The following is a 15,358-nucleotide window of genomic DNA, read 5'->3' on the forward strand; positions in this document are numbered from 1 at the left end:
TTGATTTCCACCGTTCTGACAATGATCTGACAAGGGAACCTGGCTTGAAGATCTATTACTTGGCATCTCAGGGAACTATCCAAGGGAGTAGAGAAAAGCTATGCCCCATCCCTTTGCCAGCCTAATTCAGCAGGACAGCTTAGCCACAGACATAATCTCTGACAACTGCTAGGAACTAGCTGGACTCAGCAGTACAGGAACTAGGATTTATTTTACTAGAAGAAACGTCCAGGAGCCACACTGGCAGGCCAAGGAGAAGCCATGGCAGCAAAGGCCGGAAAAGGCCACGCACAGCCTGTCCAGTGGGGAAGGCGGCCCCTGTGCCGGCTCCCAGGCCCACGGCCACGCCTGGGAAAGAGCCAGAGGGAGCTCCGAGCTGAGTCCAAGAAGGGCCATGACACAAACCCCTGCTTGCCACAAAGGGGACAGACACCCTCAGGTGCTGGTTCCCAGGCTGACAGTTCCTGGATACGCAGGGGCAGTGCCGAGACTTTGCGGACTCACACGTACTCCCCACAGTCGGCAATGATTACCTTCTGCTTTGGCTTCCCATCCTTGCTGCCCTGGGCCTTTGTGGGGACAGAAGAGGGGGAGAAACACGGGAGGGTGGAGAGTAAGGACTGGCTTAGGGATACCCTCCCCATCTGCCCACCCCTGCCTGAGCAGAAGCAGCCCTCCCTGGGAGCAGCCGTGGCCCCTCTCCAGCTCTCCCACAGGGCTATGCACCCAGGGCCCGGGGAAGCCACCCACCTCAATCTGCCGCAAGACATCCAGGCCTTCTGTGACCTCCCCGAACACCACGTGCTTGCCATCCAGCCAATCCGTCTTGTCACACGTCAGGAAGAACTGGGAGCCATTGGTGTTTGGGCCGGAGTTGGCCATGGAGAGTAGGCCTGGGGGAGAGAGAACAAGCACGTGAGCTCCTTCTCCCCTGGCTCCTGGCTGTCGGAGGGATGTCTGTAGATGGCGCAGTGTAAATGCTGCCGGGAGGTGGCACGAGCTGGCTACTGGCAAGATGGATGCTCTTGGCATCGTGGGAAGGGTGGTTTCAGTAAAGGTGGGGCTAGAAGTCTGGCTGAAGGGGCATAGAGAGAACAAAAGGCAGGGAGTCTACACAACTTTTTCAAGAAGTTTTACTCAAGGGGATTGAGAGGCATGGAAGATAGCTAACAGGGACACAAGTCAAAGGAGTTTTTTAAAACACAGATACCATATGCTTTTACACAGACGGACTGATCCAGCGGGGCAGAGGGTGTGGGTTACACAAGGCAGCAGAGGGACAACCACAGGAGCCCGGTTCCCAGGTAGGGGAGCAAGGATGGGGTCCGGACCACAGCTCGTGCCCTGCCCTGAGGGAAGGCAGAGCGGGCCCGTGTCAGGAGACGCAGGAGGTCATGCTTGGAGGGTGACATGGAGGTTTCGGGAGCGAAGGGAGGAACCGTCATCTCTGACTGGGACTGAGCATTAGTAACTAGGGGACTCTAGTAACGCTGCCAGGGGCCCCTGAAGAAGTGTGGTCGTAAGTTTCAAGATGACCATTCAGTACAGTTGTTTTTCTCCAGTTGCTGGGGGACCAACCACTAAGAGAGAGAGGAACATCTAACAGAGATGGGGCAGCCAGGCTCAGGGACTAAGAGAGCTCACATGGCGGGCCCCAGGGAGTGCGGACAGGGAGGATGGGCAGTGTGTGAATGGAAGCCGCTTCCCCGACACCAGCCAGGCCACATGCAGGTGCTGGATCATCAACCAGTTCGCCTGCAGACCTGAGCCCTCCACCCACAAAGCCACTGGCCTGGCCCCATGCGCCACCACGCCCCGATCGGGTCCCACCTGGTCCCGTGTGTTTGAGGATAAAGTTCTCATCATCGAATTTCTTCCCATAGATGGACTTGCCCCCAGTGCCATTGTGGTTCGTGAAATCGCCGCCCTGGCACATGAACTGGGGGATGATGCGGTGAAAGCTACTTCCCTTAAAGCCAAAGCCCTTCTCATGGGTGCACAGGCATCGGAAATTCTCTGGTGGGGAGAAAGGAAAAGATGCTGAGGTTAAAAACTAGAGCAGTTCCTCAGGCTTTGGGCACACCTTGCCTTGCATTCCACGTGAGACGCAGAAGTGTGACCGAAGCCAAGAATGAAATGCCAGTGGCCGTAGAGCCCTATAGACAGTCCCAGCCGAGCTGCTTTGACCACATGAAGATGTGCTTTGTGATGGGCTGTGCAGTGGGCACGGCGGCCGGGGAGCTCTGCACCACCTTCTCCTGTCTCAGGATTGGAATGCAGGGTCGGGAGCTGGTGGGCGGCATTGGGAAAACCATGATGCTGAGCATGGGGCCTGCTTAAGATTCTCTCTCTCCCTCTCTGTCTGCCCCTCTCCCCTGCTTGCACGTTCTCTCTCTCTCAAAAAAAAAAAAAAAAAAAGAAAGAAAGAAAAGAAAAGAAAAAGAAACAAAACAGATGAACACAGGGGAAGGGGAAAAAAACTAAGCGATGAATCCCTAAGTTCTCCTGAAACTAATATTATATGTTAATTAACTAGAATTTAAATAAAAATTTGAAACATTCAAAAAAAGGAAAAAAAAAAAAGGAAAGCTGGCTCTTAAGTCAGAAGAGCCAAGAAGCAACTCGCTTTATGTTGCAGAAATGCCAAAAGCTCAAGTACAGGGTAAAGGTGGTTCTGAAAACAGGAAAGCTGGCTGAAAGCCTATTAAGAAAGTAGCTAACCACTTCCTCCCCAGTAGCTGGCTGGAGGTCTACTCTCTCTGGTAGGTTAAGGCAGAGGGTCTCTGGACTGGCTATACTACATGTAGCCGAGGGCAGAGGTACTGTAATGACAAATGGAGATTAAGTGAAAGTTTACATACTGCCCCCGTCTCTCCAGACCAAGATGGCAAACAGCTGGATGTAAGAGCCTCTAGCAGGAGACTAGACTCTTCTCAGAGGACTCTGTGCTGTCAAAGAGAACAGAAGTCAGGGAACGAACATCCGGGGTCTGACAGAGAAAGACCCCAACCGACTCATCCCACAGGTGGAAAGCCTCAGCCGGCAAGCCTTACTGATGCCTGGGAAGTTTCCGGGCAGATTGTTAGGGCCCCATTCTTAAAGATGAGGAAGGCATCTAACGTGAAAAGCAAAGACCAAAACAAACAGACCAAAAAGAAAGCAAAACATAACAACTCAGGAAAAAGGGACTTGAAACATAAGCCACAGGAAGACAAAACTTTAGTGATGTCCCCAGAAAGATGAATTATCACCTCTGTGAAATAAGCACAGAACGCCATTAAAAAAAACAAAACAACAAAAACAAAAGACACTTAGGAAGGTTCCTGAAAGAGAGAAGAGAGAAATCAGAGGGGACAAAAGTGAAGAAGTAATTGAAAGAAATTTCCCCAACCAGAGGATAAAACACTGTCCTGTGGGTGTGGTACACAGGAGAAACATCTCTCTAAAGACATCCATACCAGTCCCTGGAACCTGAGAACGTGATATAGCAACAGAGCCTTTGCAGATGTGATTAGGGTTATGGATGGACCTCGGCCCCAATTATCCAGAGGGGCCTAACAGAATCATGAGCCTGTAAAAGGGGAACTTTTCCTGGCTAAGAGATTCAAAATGTGAGAGGGACTGGATCACCACTGTTGGCTCTGAAGATGGAGGAAGGAAGTGGTGAGCTTTCAGAAACTGGGAATAGCTTTCAGTTGACAGCAGCAAGGATGGGATACCTCAGTCCTACACATGCAGGAAACTGAATTCTGCTGACAACCTGAATGCCCCTGGAAACATACTCCTGTAGGGCTTCCAGTAAGGGAGTGACCTGGCCTCCAGATGCGAGATAATAAATTTGTGTTGCTGAAAGCCACTAAGTTTGTGGTAATCAGTGACAAAAGCAATAGAAAACTAATACAGTAGGTCCCCCACTGAATATCCAGCATGATGGATGTAAGATCTATCCAAAGGCACATGGTTTCAGAACACAGCACAGACACCCTAAGGGCCTCTAGGCCAGGGCTATCTAACAGCTCTTAAGCACTTGGCTAGTGTAGGGGCACTCGGGGGTGGCTCAGTCAGTTAAGCATCTGACTTTGGCTCAGGTCATGATCTCTCGTTTTGTGAGTTCGAGCCCCGTGTTGGGCTCTGTGCTGACAGCTCAGAACCTGGAGCCTGCTTTGGATTCTGTGTCTCCACTCTCTCTGCTCCTCCCTCGCTCATACTCTGTCTCTCTTTCTCAAAGACAAATAAACATTAAAAAAAAAAATTAAAAAAAAAAAAAAAAAAGCACTTGGAGGGCACCTGGGTGGCTCAGTTGGTTAAGCATCCGACTTCAGCTCAGATCTCACGGTTTGTGGGTTCAAGCCCTGCGTCAGGCTCTGTGCTGACAGCCTGGAGCCTGCTTCTGATTCTGTGTCTCCCTCTCTCTCTGCCCACCTCCTCAGCTCACACTGTCTCCCTCTCTCACAGAAATAAACAAATATTAAAAAAAAATTAACAAATATTAAAAAAAAGAAAGAAAAAAGAAAAAGAAAAGCACTTGGCTAGTGTAACTGAGGAAATTAATTTTAATTTTATTTAATTTAAACAGTGACATGTGCCTAGTGGCTACTGTATTGGAAAGCTCAGCACTAGAGAGAAAGAAAGGGCTTTATATAAAGGACCAAGAATCAGAATGACCTTAGACTCCTCTAGAATTCTGTACCCTATCAGTTAAGTGAGAAGGTACTTATGTTTAGATTTCAGTCTCAAAAAACTTACCTCCCAAGCTCTTTCCTGCAGATGCTACAGAAGCATGTCTTCTACTAAAATGAGGGAATACACCAAAAAAGAAGACAGCAGAGAACACAGGAGACCCCGTGACACTAGCTGTGCAGCAGACTGGGAAAACAATGGTCCAGGCTAAAGAGAGTTAGAAGGCTCTAAGGAGGACTTCTACAGGAGAGGGAAACTGACAGAATATCTGGTGTGTGTGAACATGAGGAGAGATTTACGCAGGCAGCAGAATTTGGGAGAGCATCAGGAATAAATGCATAGACAGAGTTTGCGTGAAAACAAGACAATTACAGATCCCAGGAAACCAAAATGCTGTGTGTGAATGGCAATTACTATAGTATGATGTTAAATAGTTAAAATAACCTCCAACTTAATTAACCAAGCTTATGGCAACTATATATGTCAGGAAGATAACGGGGCAGGGAAAGGGATTTAAAAAGCTGATTCCTTATCTCCTGAAGTAGAAGAGCCAACAGATGTCTAAAATGAAAAACCAGGGAGCAGCAATATAAATCTCTCATCTACTGGGGCACCTGGGTGTCTCAACCAGTTTAGCGTCCGACTTGGCTCAGGTCATGATCTCCAGTCCATGAGTTCAAGCCCCGCGTCGGGCTCTGTGCTGACATCTCAGAGCCTGGAGCCTGCTTCAGATTCTGTGTCTCCCTCTCCTCTCTCTGCCCCTCCCCTGCTCATGCTCTGTCTCTCTCTGTCTCAAAAATAAATAAAAACATTAAAAAAAAAAAATCTCTCATCTACCAATGCAAAAACCAAAAGAACCAGCTATGAGTTGAAACTGGCTGCCTCTGGGGAGCAGCAGATGGGGTTGGGGGGTGGGGGGAGGTGCCCAAGACAGGGGCACGGTACCAGGGGAGTGCGGTTTTTCATGACAAACTTTGTGAAACTGATGCCTACATAATGAAACTAGATGTAAAAAAAGAATAAATAGAAGTCAATATTTACACGAGAAACTCAAGAAACTGTTCGTTAACAGTAGTTAGTTCTGGAGAGTAAAACTGGATGTGGAGAGAGGGAAAAACATTTAAGTTTTCAACTTACTGCCGTCAGTATTGTTGCAGTATGTGTGTATGGTACTTGTTTTTTGTTTTGTTTTGAGCATGGATACATGTTTACTTGTGTTAAAAACAAAACAAAACAAAACAATTATTGTTAAAAAATAGTAAACCAGCACCTATAAAGCTTCAAAAGTGCCTGCTTCGACTCTTTTGTTCCTAGATCCCAGGATCTGAGATGCCTCAAGTCAACTCAGGTCAGAGACAGTGTCAAGGGCACAAGAACTGTGGCAGTGAGGACCTTGGGAAGGCCACTGCTCAGCCACCGGCATCCTGCCCGAAGTCCCACTCACCTGCCGTCATGGGGACAACGTCTGAACGGAGGAGCATCTGGATGCGACCGGCTGGCTTGTTCCCAATCTTGATGTCCATGTACACCTGAGGATTTGATCGGGCCTTTTTCGCAGCAGGCTCTCCCTGGGTGCAGGAGAAATCATTAAGTTGGGGAGAACTCTGACCCCCAAGTAGGAGAGCAAGTATTCTGAATATGCACCGAGAACCCAACAGCCGCAAGCGGGCTGCAGCAATATGCTGGCAGGGAAGGCCCTGGGCTGTGAAAGGGAAGGCCACGGCCGCAGCCCCCGGCCAGACACCCAGTGACAGGACACCTCAGCACCAGCTAACCTGAACCCCACCCCGCAGGCTCATTACCTCATCACACTTACCCTCAGACACGCGAGCTCACTTCACCCTGCCCTGCGGTCACGGAACACTTTTCTGGCCCACAGAAGGTAGCTCTCGACACGTTCAAACCCACCTCACTCCAATTAAATAAGACGCCACCTCCTCCCTTCTATGCTCAGTCCTGCGCACCCACAGGCTGGCTACAACGGAAGCCGGGAGGGCAGCCCTCTGGTGTGCTCAGAAGACAATGGGGGAGGCAGGGGCCTTGATTTACACCCCAAGGAGACAAGGCTAAAAAGAGGATAAGGAGACATTTGCTGGGCTCATATGTGTTCCAAAGAGAAAAGTCAAGCAGTGCGCTGAGGTCGCCCGCTGGCACTGAGGATACTATTACTATTATTTGCCACTAGCAACAACAGCGGCAAACATTCACATAGCACTTGCCAAGTACAGGGTACTATTCTCTGAAGGATACATATACTAGCTCATCAGGTCTTTACCACTACCCTAAAGATCAATCAGTACTGCTATTTATCCCCATTTTAGAGGTGGGGAAACTGAGGTACAATGAAGTTCAGTAACTTGCCCAAGGTCAGAGAAGTGGTTAAATGGTGAAGCTGGAATTCAGGCCTAAATCATCCCACCCCACCCCACCCCCGATCCCGCGCTCTTAACCACATTCACCCACCTCACTTTTTAATTAATAAGATACTTAATACAAGGCCCCTACACTCACAGAATTACTGCCTAGAAAGGGACAGGCAAGAAACACCGGCGTAGCCTGCACAAAAGCAAAGACGTACAGCGAAACAGAGGCTGGTTTTCCTGAGCTTGAAGTGGGGACCGGAGCGGGAGAGTGGAAGGGAGACAGATGGTGAGGTGAGAGGACAGGAACTGGGGAGCACACCCCAACTTTCTTCCTCGGGACAGGCAATGGGAGCCACTGAAGAAGTCTTAGCAGGAATCAGGGGCTCAGTCTGTGCTTTATTTATTGATTTTTTTATAATTCTTTTTTAATGTTTATTTATTTCTTGAGAGGCAGAGCATGAGCTGGGGAGTGGCAGAGAGGGAGTCACAGATTCCGACTCAGTCTGTGCTTTAAACAGGTCATTCCGTCTGTCTCAATGAAAGACTAGCGAGAGGTCAGCAGCCAGAAGACTAGTTAGGGAGCTTCTGCAATTATCCGCACAAGGAGAGGCTAACTGGGGCAATGGGACAAACCAAGGAGGGGGACTCAGGAAAGTCTGAGAACACTTGGCAGCATTTGATGATGTGCTGGCTGTTCTAAAGAGGGGGGTCTAAGGTTACTCCTTGGACTGTGAAGGCCATGTGTGTGCTCTGCTTTGCAACCAAATTTCTGGCTTGGGTCGGTGTGTGTGTGGCTGGACGGTGGCAAATTGACAAGATGGAGAGCAAGATTAGAGAGAGGAGGGCACTCGTGCTGGGCAACTCTAAGCTGCCTGTGAGACTTGCAGCCGAAAGATCTGAAAGCTGGACACTAGAAACAGAGGCCAGGAAAGGTAACAGCATGGGAGAGGCTGCAAAAAAAAAATCAGTGACTGCTGGGGTGCCCGGGGGGCTCAGTCAGTTAAGCGTCTGCCTTTAGCTTAGGTCATGATCTCGTGATCTATGAGTTCGAGCCCTGCGTTGGGCTCTGCGTTGACAGCTGAGAGCCTGGAGCCTGCTTCGGATTCTGTGTCTCCCCCTCTCTCTGCTCCTCCCCCGCTTGTGCTCTGTCTCTCTCTCTCTTTCAAAAAATAAACATTAAAACAAAAAATTTCAACCAAGGAGAGGAGGGGAGATGGAGAGAGGGAGACAGACACCATGAGCCAAGAATGAAATCCAGAGAACAACAGTCACAAGGAAGAAAGGGGAAGCCCGGGGAGCCAGCCAGGGAGGGATGCTCAGAGTCAGGAGGGAGTGCTGGCAGGCTCCTCCTGGGAAGGGAGAGCCTCGAACCTGTGTACAGACTGAGGGAAGGTAGCACCACTCTGGCCTGCCTCCTCTGAATCAGGGCAGCGACAGGGAGACAGTGAGCCTCTGTAAAACACTTCAGTGAAGGAGGGACTGGGCAGGAGGGGTGAAGAGGACCACTCGTTCACTTTCCTCACCTCAGGCTTCCTCCTCGTCAGTAGACAATCCCAACACGGGACTAGGCAGACCGGAGCAGCTCATTATGACACAGGGCACAAGGCTAAAAGAACTAGAGCCTCTCACTCACTCACTCAATACCACCTTTGTCACAACACTAAGAGTCTGCTTTTCATTCTCTCTGCTTTTGTGTATATATTTGCAAATTTCCATAAAAACTTAAAAAAAAAAAAAGTCTCCTATATAAGCGCACGCCTTCACTCTCACCTCCTGGGTCTCCACTTTGGGAGGCTCTGACCCTTCTTCCTCTTTATTCTCTTCGAGAGTCTTCCCAGAGAACTTCTTCAACCAGTCATCATCTGACCACACTGAAAGGAGAAGAATCGAACAAATGCTAAGAAATTCAAGCTAACGGCCAGCTGCTCACTAGCTATTTTGGTCGGCAAAGTGGAACATACTCCATGACCCTCTGAGCCAGAAACTTCTGCTGAGGAACTCCCAAGGGTAAGGAAAGTTCCCAACGGGAATGTCCGCCCTGAAGTCCAGCTCGTACGAGCTAAGTAAAAAAAAACGACATCAAGGATTAAGTAAAAAAAACTACATCAAGGGTGAAGGCACAGCCTTCCCAGTTCCAGCCTTGATGAGCAAAGTGCCGAGAAACTGGGGAAGAGAAGAGATCGGGCAGGGTTTCTCTTATAATACAGACAATTACTCTGAGAAGCTCAAACTCTTTTCATTCCCCACAAAGGTGGCGCATGCCCTTTGCCAACGTGAACCATCCTCTACTATCCATCTGGAGCGGCATTCAGTGCCTACTTCCAAGTAAACAGGAATAAAAATGTGACTAAGGCCACACTGGAGGATGTGATGTGGAATCTGTGGTTGTCCCCGCTCACCTGGTCTGGAAGAGCCTTCCTTAATCCTCATTGGTTTTGCCAAATTGACACGAATTGTCCGTCCAAAGAGCTCAGATTCATTCTGAAAAGATCGAAAATCCAGCTGCTTAAACTCTTGTCAGGTTAAAAGAGAGTCAGACAGCTTTGCATTTGCTTCTAATACATCTGAGACATGCTCATGCTTTATTCTCCCTGAATCCCTGACCGCTAACAACAAGCTGTGTGCCTACCACACAGCAGCCCAGGGGCTGCAATTCCCCCCTTCCCCCAGGGGTGCTCCTGAAAGTAACTCCAGAATGCTCTGGAATTACACGGGTAATTGCAGTTTCCAAGTACTTGGGTTCACATTCAAAAGTCAAGATCTGCTTTGAAATGGTGAGAAATGATCTCTGAGGGCTAAGGAATATGTTCTGTGAATGGGTACCAGAACAGGAGTAAAGGAGAACTTTATCATCCAAAGATAACTAGTACCGGGAAAGGTCACTTATCATAAATCCATTTAGAGCAGTGAAGACAAATTCAGAGTAAAAAGAGAAGGGGGGTTAAAAAAAAAAAAAGGACCAGGACTTTGCTGTGGTGAAACTAAAAGTAAGGGAAATAAATTTCTTATAAATTTCAGGTTTAACTGTGTACTAATTTGTAGAGCAAAGACGTAACGGGTGCTGATGAGTTTGCAGTGGTTTTCCAACAAAATTCTGTCAACAGTATATGACATTATTGCACGTCATATCTGATATGAAAATCACAAAGACGCCACAAATACTCTAGAGATTCATCATTATTCCCAAAGTCTTCTCCAGGGTATTCAAATCTTCCACAGCAGTGACACACCCTGCCATTACCCTTACTGAACTTCTCTTCTTACTTGTCACTGGTCCGATGTTTCATGAAATTCTGCCTCTTTTGCAAAACGTGTGATTTCACCGTGCAACCAACTTACATAGTGTTTGCGATTATCCTAGACATGGGGCAGTCAGTGAGAGACTGGCCAATAGGGATGATTAGAATTTATATCACTGGTAAATGGGGAAGGCCGTTTGAGTAAGGACCAATCTTACAAGTGATCATTTCACAGCAAATATTTGCATACGATGACAACTTTTACTTCCCCGTGCAACCCTGTAACTTTGGAGGTTAGGCAAACCAATCTAGGCATAAGGACTCTCTGTACCACCAAAAAGCAACTTCAGTTAGGAATGAAGATTCTCAGCCATACCATGTTGTCAATAGCTGCCGCGGCATCCTGCCGAGAAAAGACAAGGTACAAGTTTAGCTTCCTATGGTGTCTAAAGGCATACTTGGCAGCAGAAAAACAAAATTAAAACAAAATAGGAAAAAGTCACATCTTATACCTCCTGCCTTGGTTGTATGTGTGTCTAACAAAGAGCACTTCAGCAATTTGCCATCTAGAGGAAGACCTAAGAAATGATCACCAGTGTGGCCAGGCAGGAATGCTCAGTGAGCAGGGCTGCAGGAGCTGTGCAGAGCAAGAAGGGCAGGTCTGTGTTGTTAACTCTCTAAATGTTATTAACAGATGGGAAGCTTTCCATTAAGCAGCACTTCATGTCTCTATAGAAGCCTCAGCAAGAGGCCTAGACACCTAACCCAATGGAGACTGGTTCCCTTTGTAATCAGTAACAACATTAACACAAAACAAAGACTAATAAACAGAAGTAACACAGAATTTTCTCACCTCTGCCAATTCAAATTCAACAAAAGCAAATCCTCGGTGCTTTTCTGAAAGGAAAAAAAAAAAAGGGAAAACAAAAACAAGTAATTACCACTGGGGGCAATGGGAAGAAATATGGTCACAAGGACAGGGAAGTCAATCACATGCCATATCCCGACACTGGAAATTCTACCCAATCACTATTTTGTAAGAAAGAATCTCCTTCTTTGATTCTTCCTGGTTTGAACAATATTTCCAGTAATATTGAACTCTGTCTTTTAGAAAACATGGCTAAAGAATGAACTGTACTTTTATTTTTTTATTATTATTTTTTTTAATTTTTTAAATGTTTTTATTTATTTTTGAGACAGAGAGAGACCGAGCATGAGCAGGGGCAGGGCAGAGAGAGGGGGAGACACAGAATCTGAAGCGGGCTCCAGGCTCTGAGCTGTCAGCACAGAGCCCGACGCAGGGCTCAAACTCACGGAGCGTGAGATCATGACCTGAGCTGAAGTCGGACGCTCAACCGACTGAGCCACCCAGGCGCCCCTGAACTGTACTTTTAATCTTTAAGGCATTCAATTCTTACCAAAGCCAAATTAAAGCCTTAACCTCTGCATACAAGACAAGTAGAAAAATTAAGTTATTTAACTTATCAATTATTGGTTCCAAATACACATTTTGAGCATCAACTGTGCATAAAGCATGAATCTTAAAACCTGGGTTAGCATGCTCACTCTTTACCCTCAGAAAAATGTTGACCTAACTTAAAAGGCCAAGCACAACAGTGCTAACTTAATTAAACCAACTAACTTTAGAGAACCACTATAACCTTACAGGTATACCTGGTTTTATTACACTTTGCTTTGTTGTGTCTCATAGATACAATCTTTTACAAACTGAGAAGGGAACCCTGCACCAAGCAATTCTGTCAGCACCAGTTTCCCAACCACATTTGCTCATTTTGTGTCTGTGTCACATTTTGGTAATTCTCACAGTATTTCAAGCTTTTTCGTCATTATTATATTTGTTATAGTGATCTGTGATTAGGGATTACAACTCTCTGAAAGTTCATGTTATGGCTAGCATTTTTCAGCAATAAAGTATGTTTTCATTAAGGTGGTACATTGCTTTTTTAGACATGGTATTGCACACTTAATAACTATAGTATAGGTTAATGTAACTTTTATATGGAAAAGCAAAAAATTAACTTGATGCATCTTACTGCGATACTGGTTTGATTGTAGTGGTCTGGAACCAAACCTGCAATATCTCCAAAGTATGCCCATATTGATTTTTACAGATAAAGATCCCAGACCCAGAGAGTTTAAAGACCTTGCTAATAATCGTGCAGGGTCAATGACTGATCTAGGCCTAAAACTCCAATCTTAAAAAAGACAAGAAAGGGAAAGTAGAAAAACTGCACTGTACCCGTGATAGCAATTGAAGGAAAACTCCCCCAGGTAAGTAGGGGCCAAAGTCCCTCAGTTGGGGCTGAGCTTCCCTGGTGCCCTGATTAACAGTGCAGCTGCCAAGAAAGGAGCAGGGGTGGTAGGGTACCCAGCAGGTAGTTTGAAAGAAGTCTGATCGCCCTGTAGCTCAAAATCTATCTTCCTACTGGGCTATTGAAAATTTTGTTATCTCACACTCAACAGATGGGACTCTGCAAGTTATGTTACAGCTTACAACCACAAGACTCTGAACATTCCTTCTCCATCAAGATCACTATTATGCTGCCCTACTGAGGCACCCTCTTGAACTTTTCTACATGTCAACCATATTTAGAATTTTTTCCTCTTAGTATTCTGAACATGAAAGGCATGAAAAGGACTCACCTGTTTCATAATCCAGAGGAATCTGAATATCTGTGATGTCTCCAAATGGGATAAAAGCAGCATGAAGAACTTTGTCGTCCACCTCCTCTGCCAGCCCACCTGCAAAGAAGCCAAGTGCCTTCTGAACCACTGTCTTCCATTCTCTTGAGAAGTCCCTGCAGCCCAGTTAGCATGCGACAGCCAAGGAGAGGGGCTGTTCCATCCAGTCCTTTGGGTACATAAGCACCCTTCTCATTTGCTCCCTCATCCATACTTAAGGAAACACATCTCTTTACCCTTCTCACAGACGCCCATCTTAGCGCCAGGATTACTTCAATAGCTTCTTAACTGCTCTCCCTCTCTTCCACACAGCCAACTGGAGCGATCCTGGGATCATGCAGATTTTAACCCATTACTTCACTGCTTAAACTCCTTCAAAGATTTCCCACTGTCCTCAGGATAAAATACAAACTCCTTAGCAGCGTACACAAGACTCTTGATAACCGAGCCCGGCCAACTTTCCCTTTGCTTCCTCAATTCCCTGGGTTTCTCCCAAGATGACCCCTTCGTCCCACGTATAAGTCTCTTTCACATCTTCGGGGTTTTGCTCTTGCTGCTCCCTTTCGGTAAACACAACTGCCCCTACTTGGGCTACAAAGCGCTCATCAAACTTTGCTACTGAGGTTATTCTCACTGCTACCGGTTAGTCAGGGAACCCCTTCCTTTAGGGTAGGGGCCGGGACTGAGGCAGAGCTGCAGTGAGTGTCTATAAAATGAAAGAGCGCGAGGATCTGGAGCCCCATAATATTCCTCTACCAATCCTCCGGGTCCAGTGGGTGAAGGGGTTCCTGTTAGAGCTCAGCCGTCCCGGAAGGGAGCGGGAAAGACTGTTACGTCTCGGGCTAACTCCCTGAAGCAAAGCAGTACCGCCATCGATCCCGCCTAGACAGCTGCCCGCTGCCCTCCGCGTTCGTAGACGCGTCCTGCCCTACGCCAGGACCCACTCCCTGCGGGTTCGCCCCTATCCCACCTAACTCCGGGCCTGCTCACCCACGTACAGCACACGCTTGGTGGTGGCCATCTTGCTCCCGCTCGCACCCACCGGAAGCCGGGGTTCAGCCCGCCCCCTTCCGCAAGGCCCCGCCCCTCCGGGCCCGCCCCCGCCTCTAGGCGCTCACAGACCTCGCCCCTGGCTGTCAGTCAGGCGTCCCCGGCGGTGGGAGGTGTCCTGCCGTGAGTGAGCTGCAGCGCCCCGGCGCGGTAGGTGTTCGGTACTGGGGCAAACCAAGCTGGGCGGAATCCTCCGGCTCCGCGAATAAAAAACCGCCGGTAAACGATGGGCCACCCTCGCCTGCGTGCCCTTGGACCACCTGCTACAGACACGAGACAAACCCATTTTTAAAAAATCTTTGTTTAATATTTATTTGTTTATTTATTTATTTATTGAGAGAGAGAGAGAGAGAGAGAGAGAGAGAGAGAGAGAGAGAGAGAGAATCCCAAGCAGGCTCCCTGCCACGAGCACAGAGTCCACAGGTGGGGGGGGGGGGGCAGGGGGCTCTCAGGACTGGAACTCACTAACGGTGAGATCATTACCTGAGCCGAAGTCCACTGCTTGACCGATTGAGCCACCCAGGTGCCCCAGAGTTGGTGGCTTTTTACCTCCACTCCACCCTCCAGCTTTTTCCTAGGGTGATCTTTCTTCAAAATACATCTAAACTCTCCAGAGCTCCTTCTTAAACCATGCTGCTGATAGTTAACAAGGCTCCTAGAGCCCTTGACAAGGGGCCTTGGATGTAAGTCAACACCAACCTCCATACCAATTCTGGCCCTTACTACATGCCCTTTTCCCTCACCTCTGCCTCTGCTCTTCTGGTTCTCTCTTTCCTCCTTCTGGAGGCATCCACCAGTCCCTGTTAAGCTTCACACCCACCCCCGCCCCTTTAGACAGAAGCCATAGCTGCCAAATCCAGAAGCCAACTGGACCACACCCTGTAACTGTGGTCAGGTGTGTCTGTCTCTCCCACTTTGACACCAAGGCCTGTGCCCATTGGCCTCGCCAGTCTCAGGCCAAACCAGGGAGGTGATCGTAGAAATGAGGCTGTGAGATCTGATTATGGGATCTCCTTGGGTACCTGTCACTATTCCAGACCAACAAGGTCACTCTCAAGAAGAATCTGACCAGGCATCCTTTAAGTGGGTGTGGTATAATTAGAAAAAAAAAAAAAAACAACTATATAGGGGCGCCTGGGTGGCTCAGTCGGTTGAGCATCCGACTTCGGCTCAGGTCATGATCTCAAAGTTTGTGAGTTCGAGCCCCATGTCGGGCTCTGTGCTGACAGCTCAGAGCCTGGAGCCTGCTTCGGATTCTGCGTCTCCTTCTCTCTCTGCCCCTCCCCAACTTGTGCTCTGTCTCTCTATGTCTCTCAAAAAATA

General features: G+C 47.9%; 1 protein-coding gene across 1 annotated transcript; it reads right to left on the reverse strand.

Annotated features, from left to right (window-relative positions):
• Window positions 1-370: 370 nt before the first annotated feature.
• PPIE (peptidylprolyl isomerase E) lies at window positions 371-14,045 on the reverse strand. The gene is made up of 10 exons (XM_058717926.1): window positions 13,976-14,045; window positions 12,947-13,045; window positions 11,136-11,179; window positions 10,659-10,685; window positions 9,443-9,524; window positions 8,814-8,914; window positions 6,125-6,248; window positions 1,831-2,016; window positions 751-893; window positions 371-569 (listed from the first exon to the last, which is right to left on the reverse strand). Exons 1-10 carry the CDS (start codon window positions 14,004-14,006, stop codon window positions 501-503), a joined length of 906 nt encoding a protein of 301 aa, XP_058573909.1. The 5' UTR covers window positions 14,007-14,045; the 3' UTR covers window positions 371-500.
• Between the last annotated feature and the right edge of the window lie 1,313 nt (window positions 14,046-15,358).

The sequence above is a fragment of the Neofelis nebulosa genome, chromosome 2, assembly GCF_028018385.1.
Source record: "Neofelis nebulosa isolate mNeoNeb1 chromosome 2, mNeoNeb1.pri, whole genome shotgun sequence".
In the NCBI taxonomy this organism is placed as follows: domain Eukaryota; kingdom Metazoa; phylum Chordata; class Mammalia; order Carnivora; family Felidae; genus Neofelis; species Neofelis nebulosa.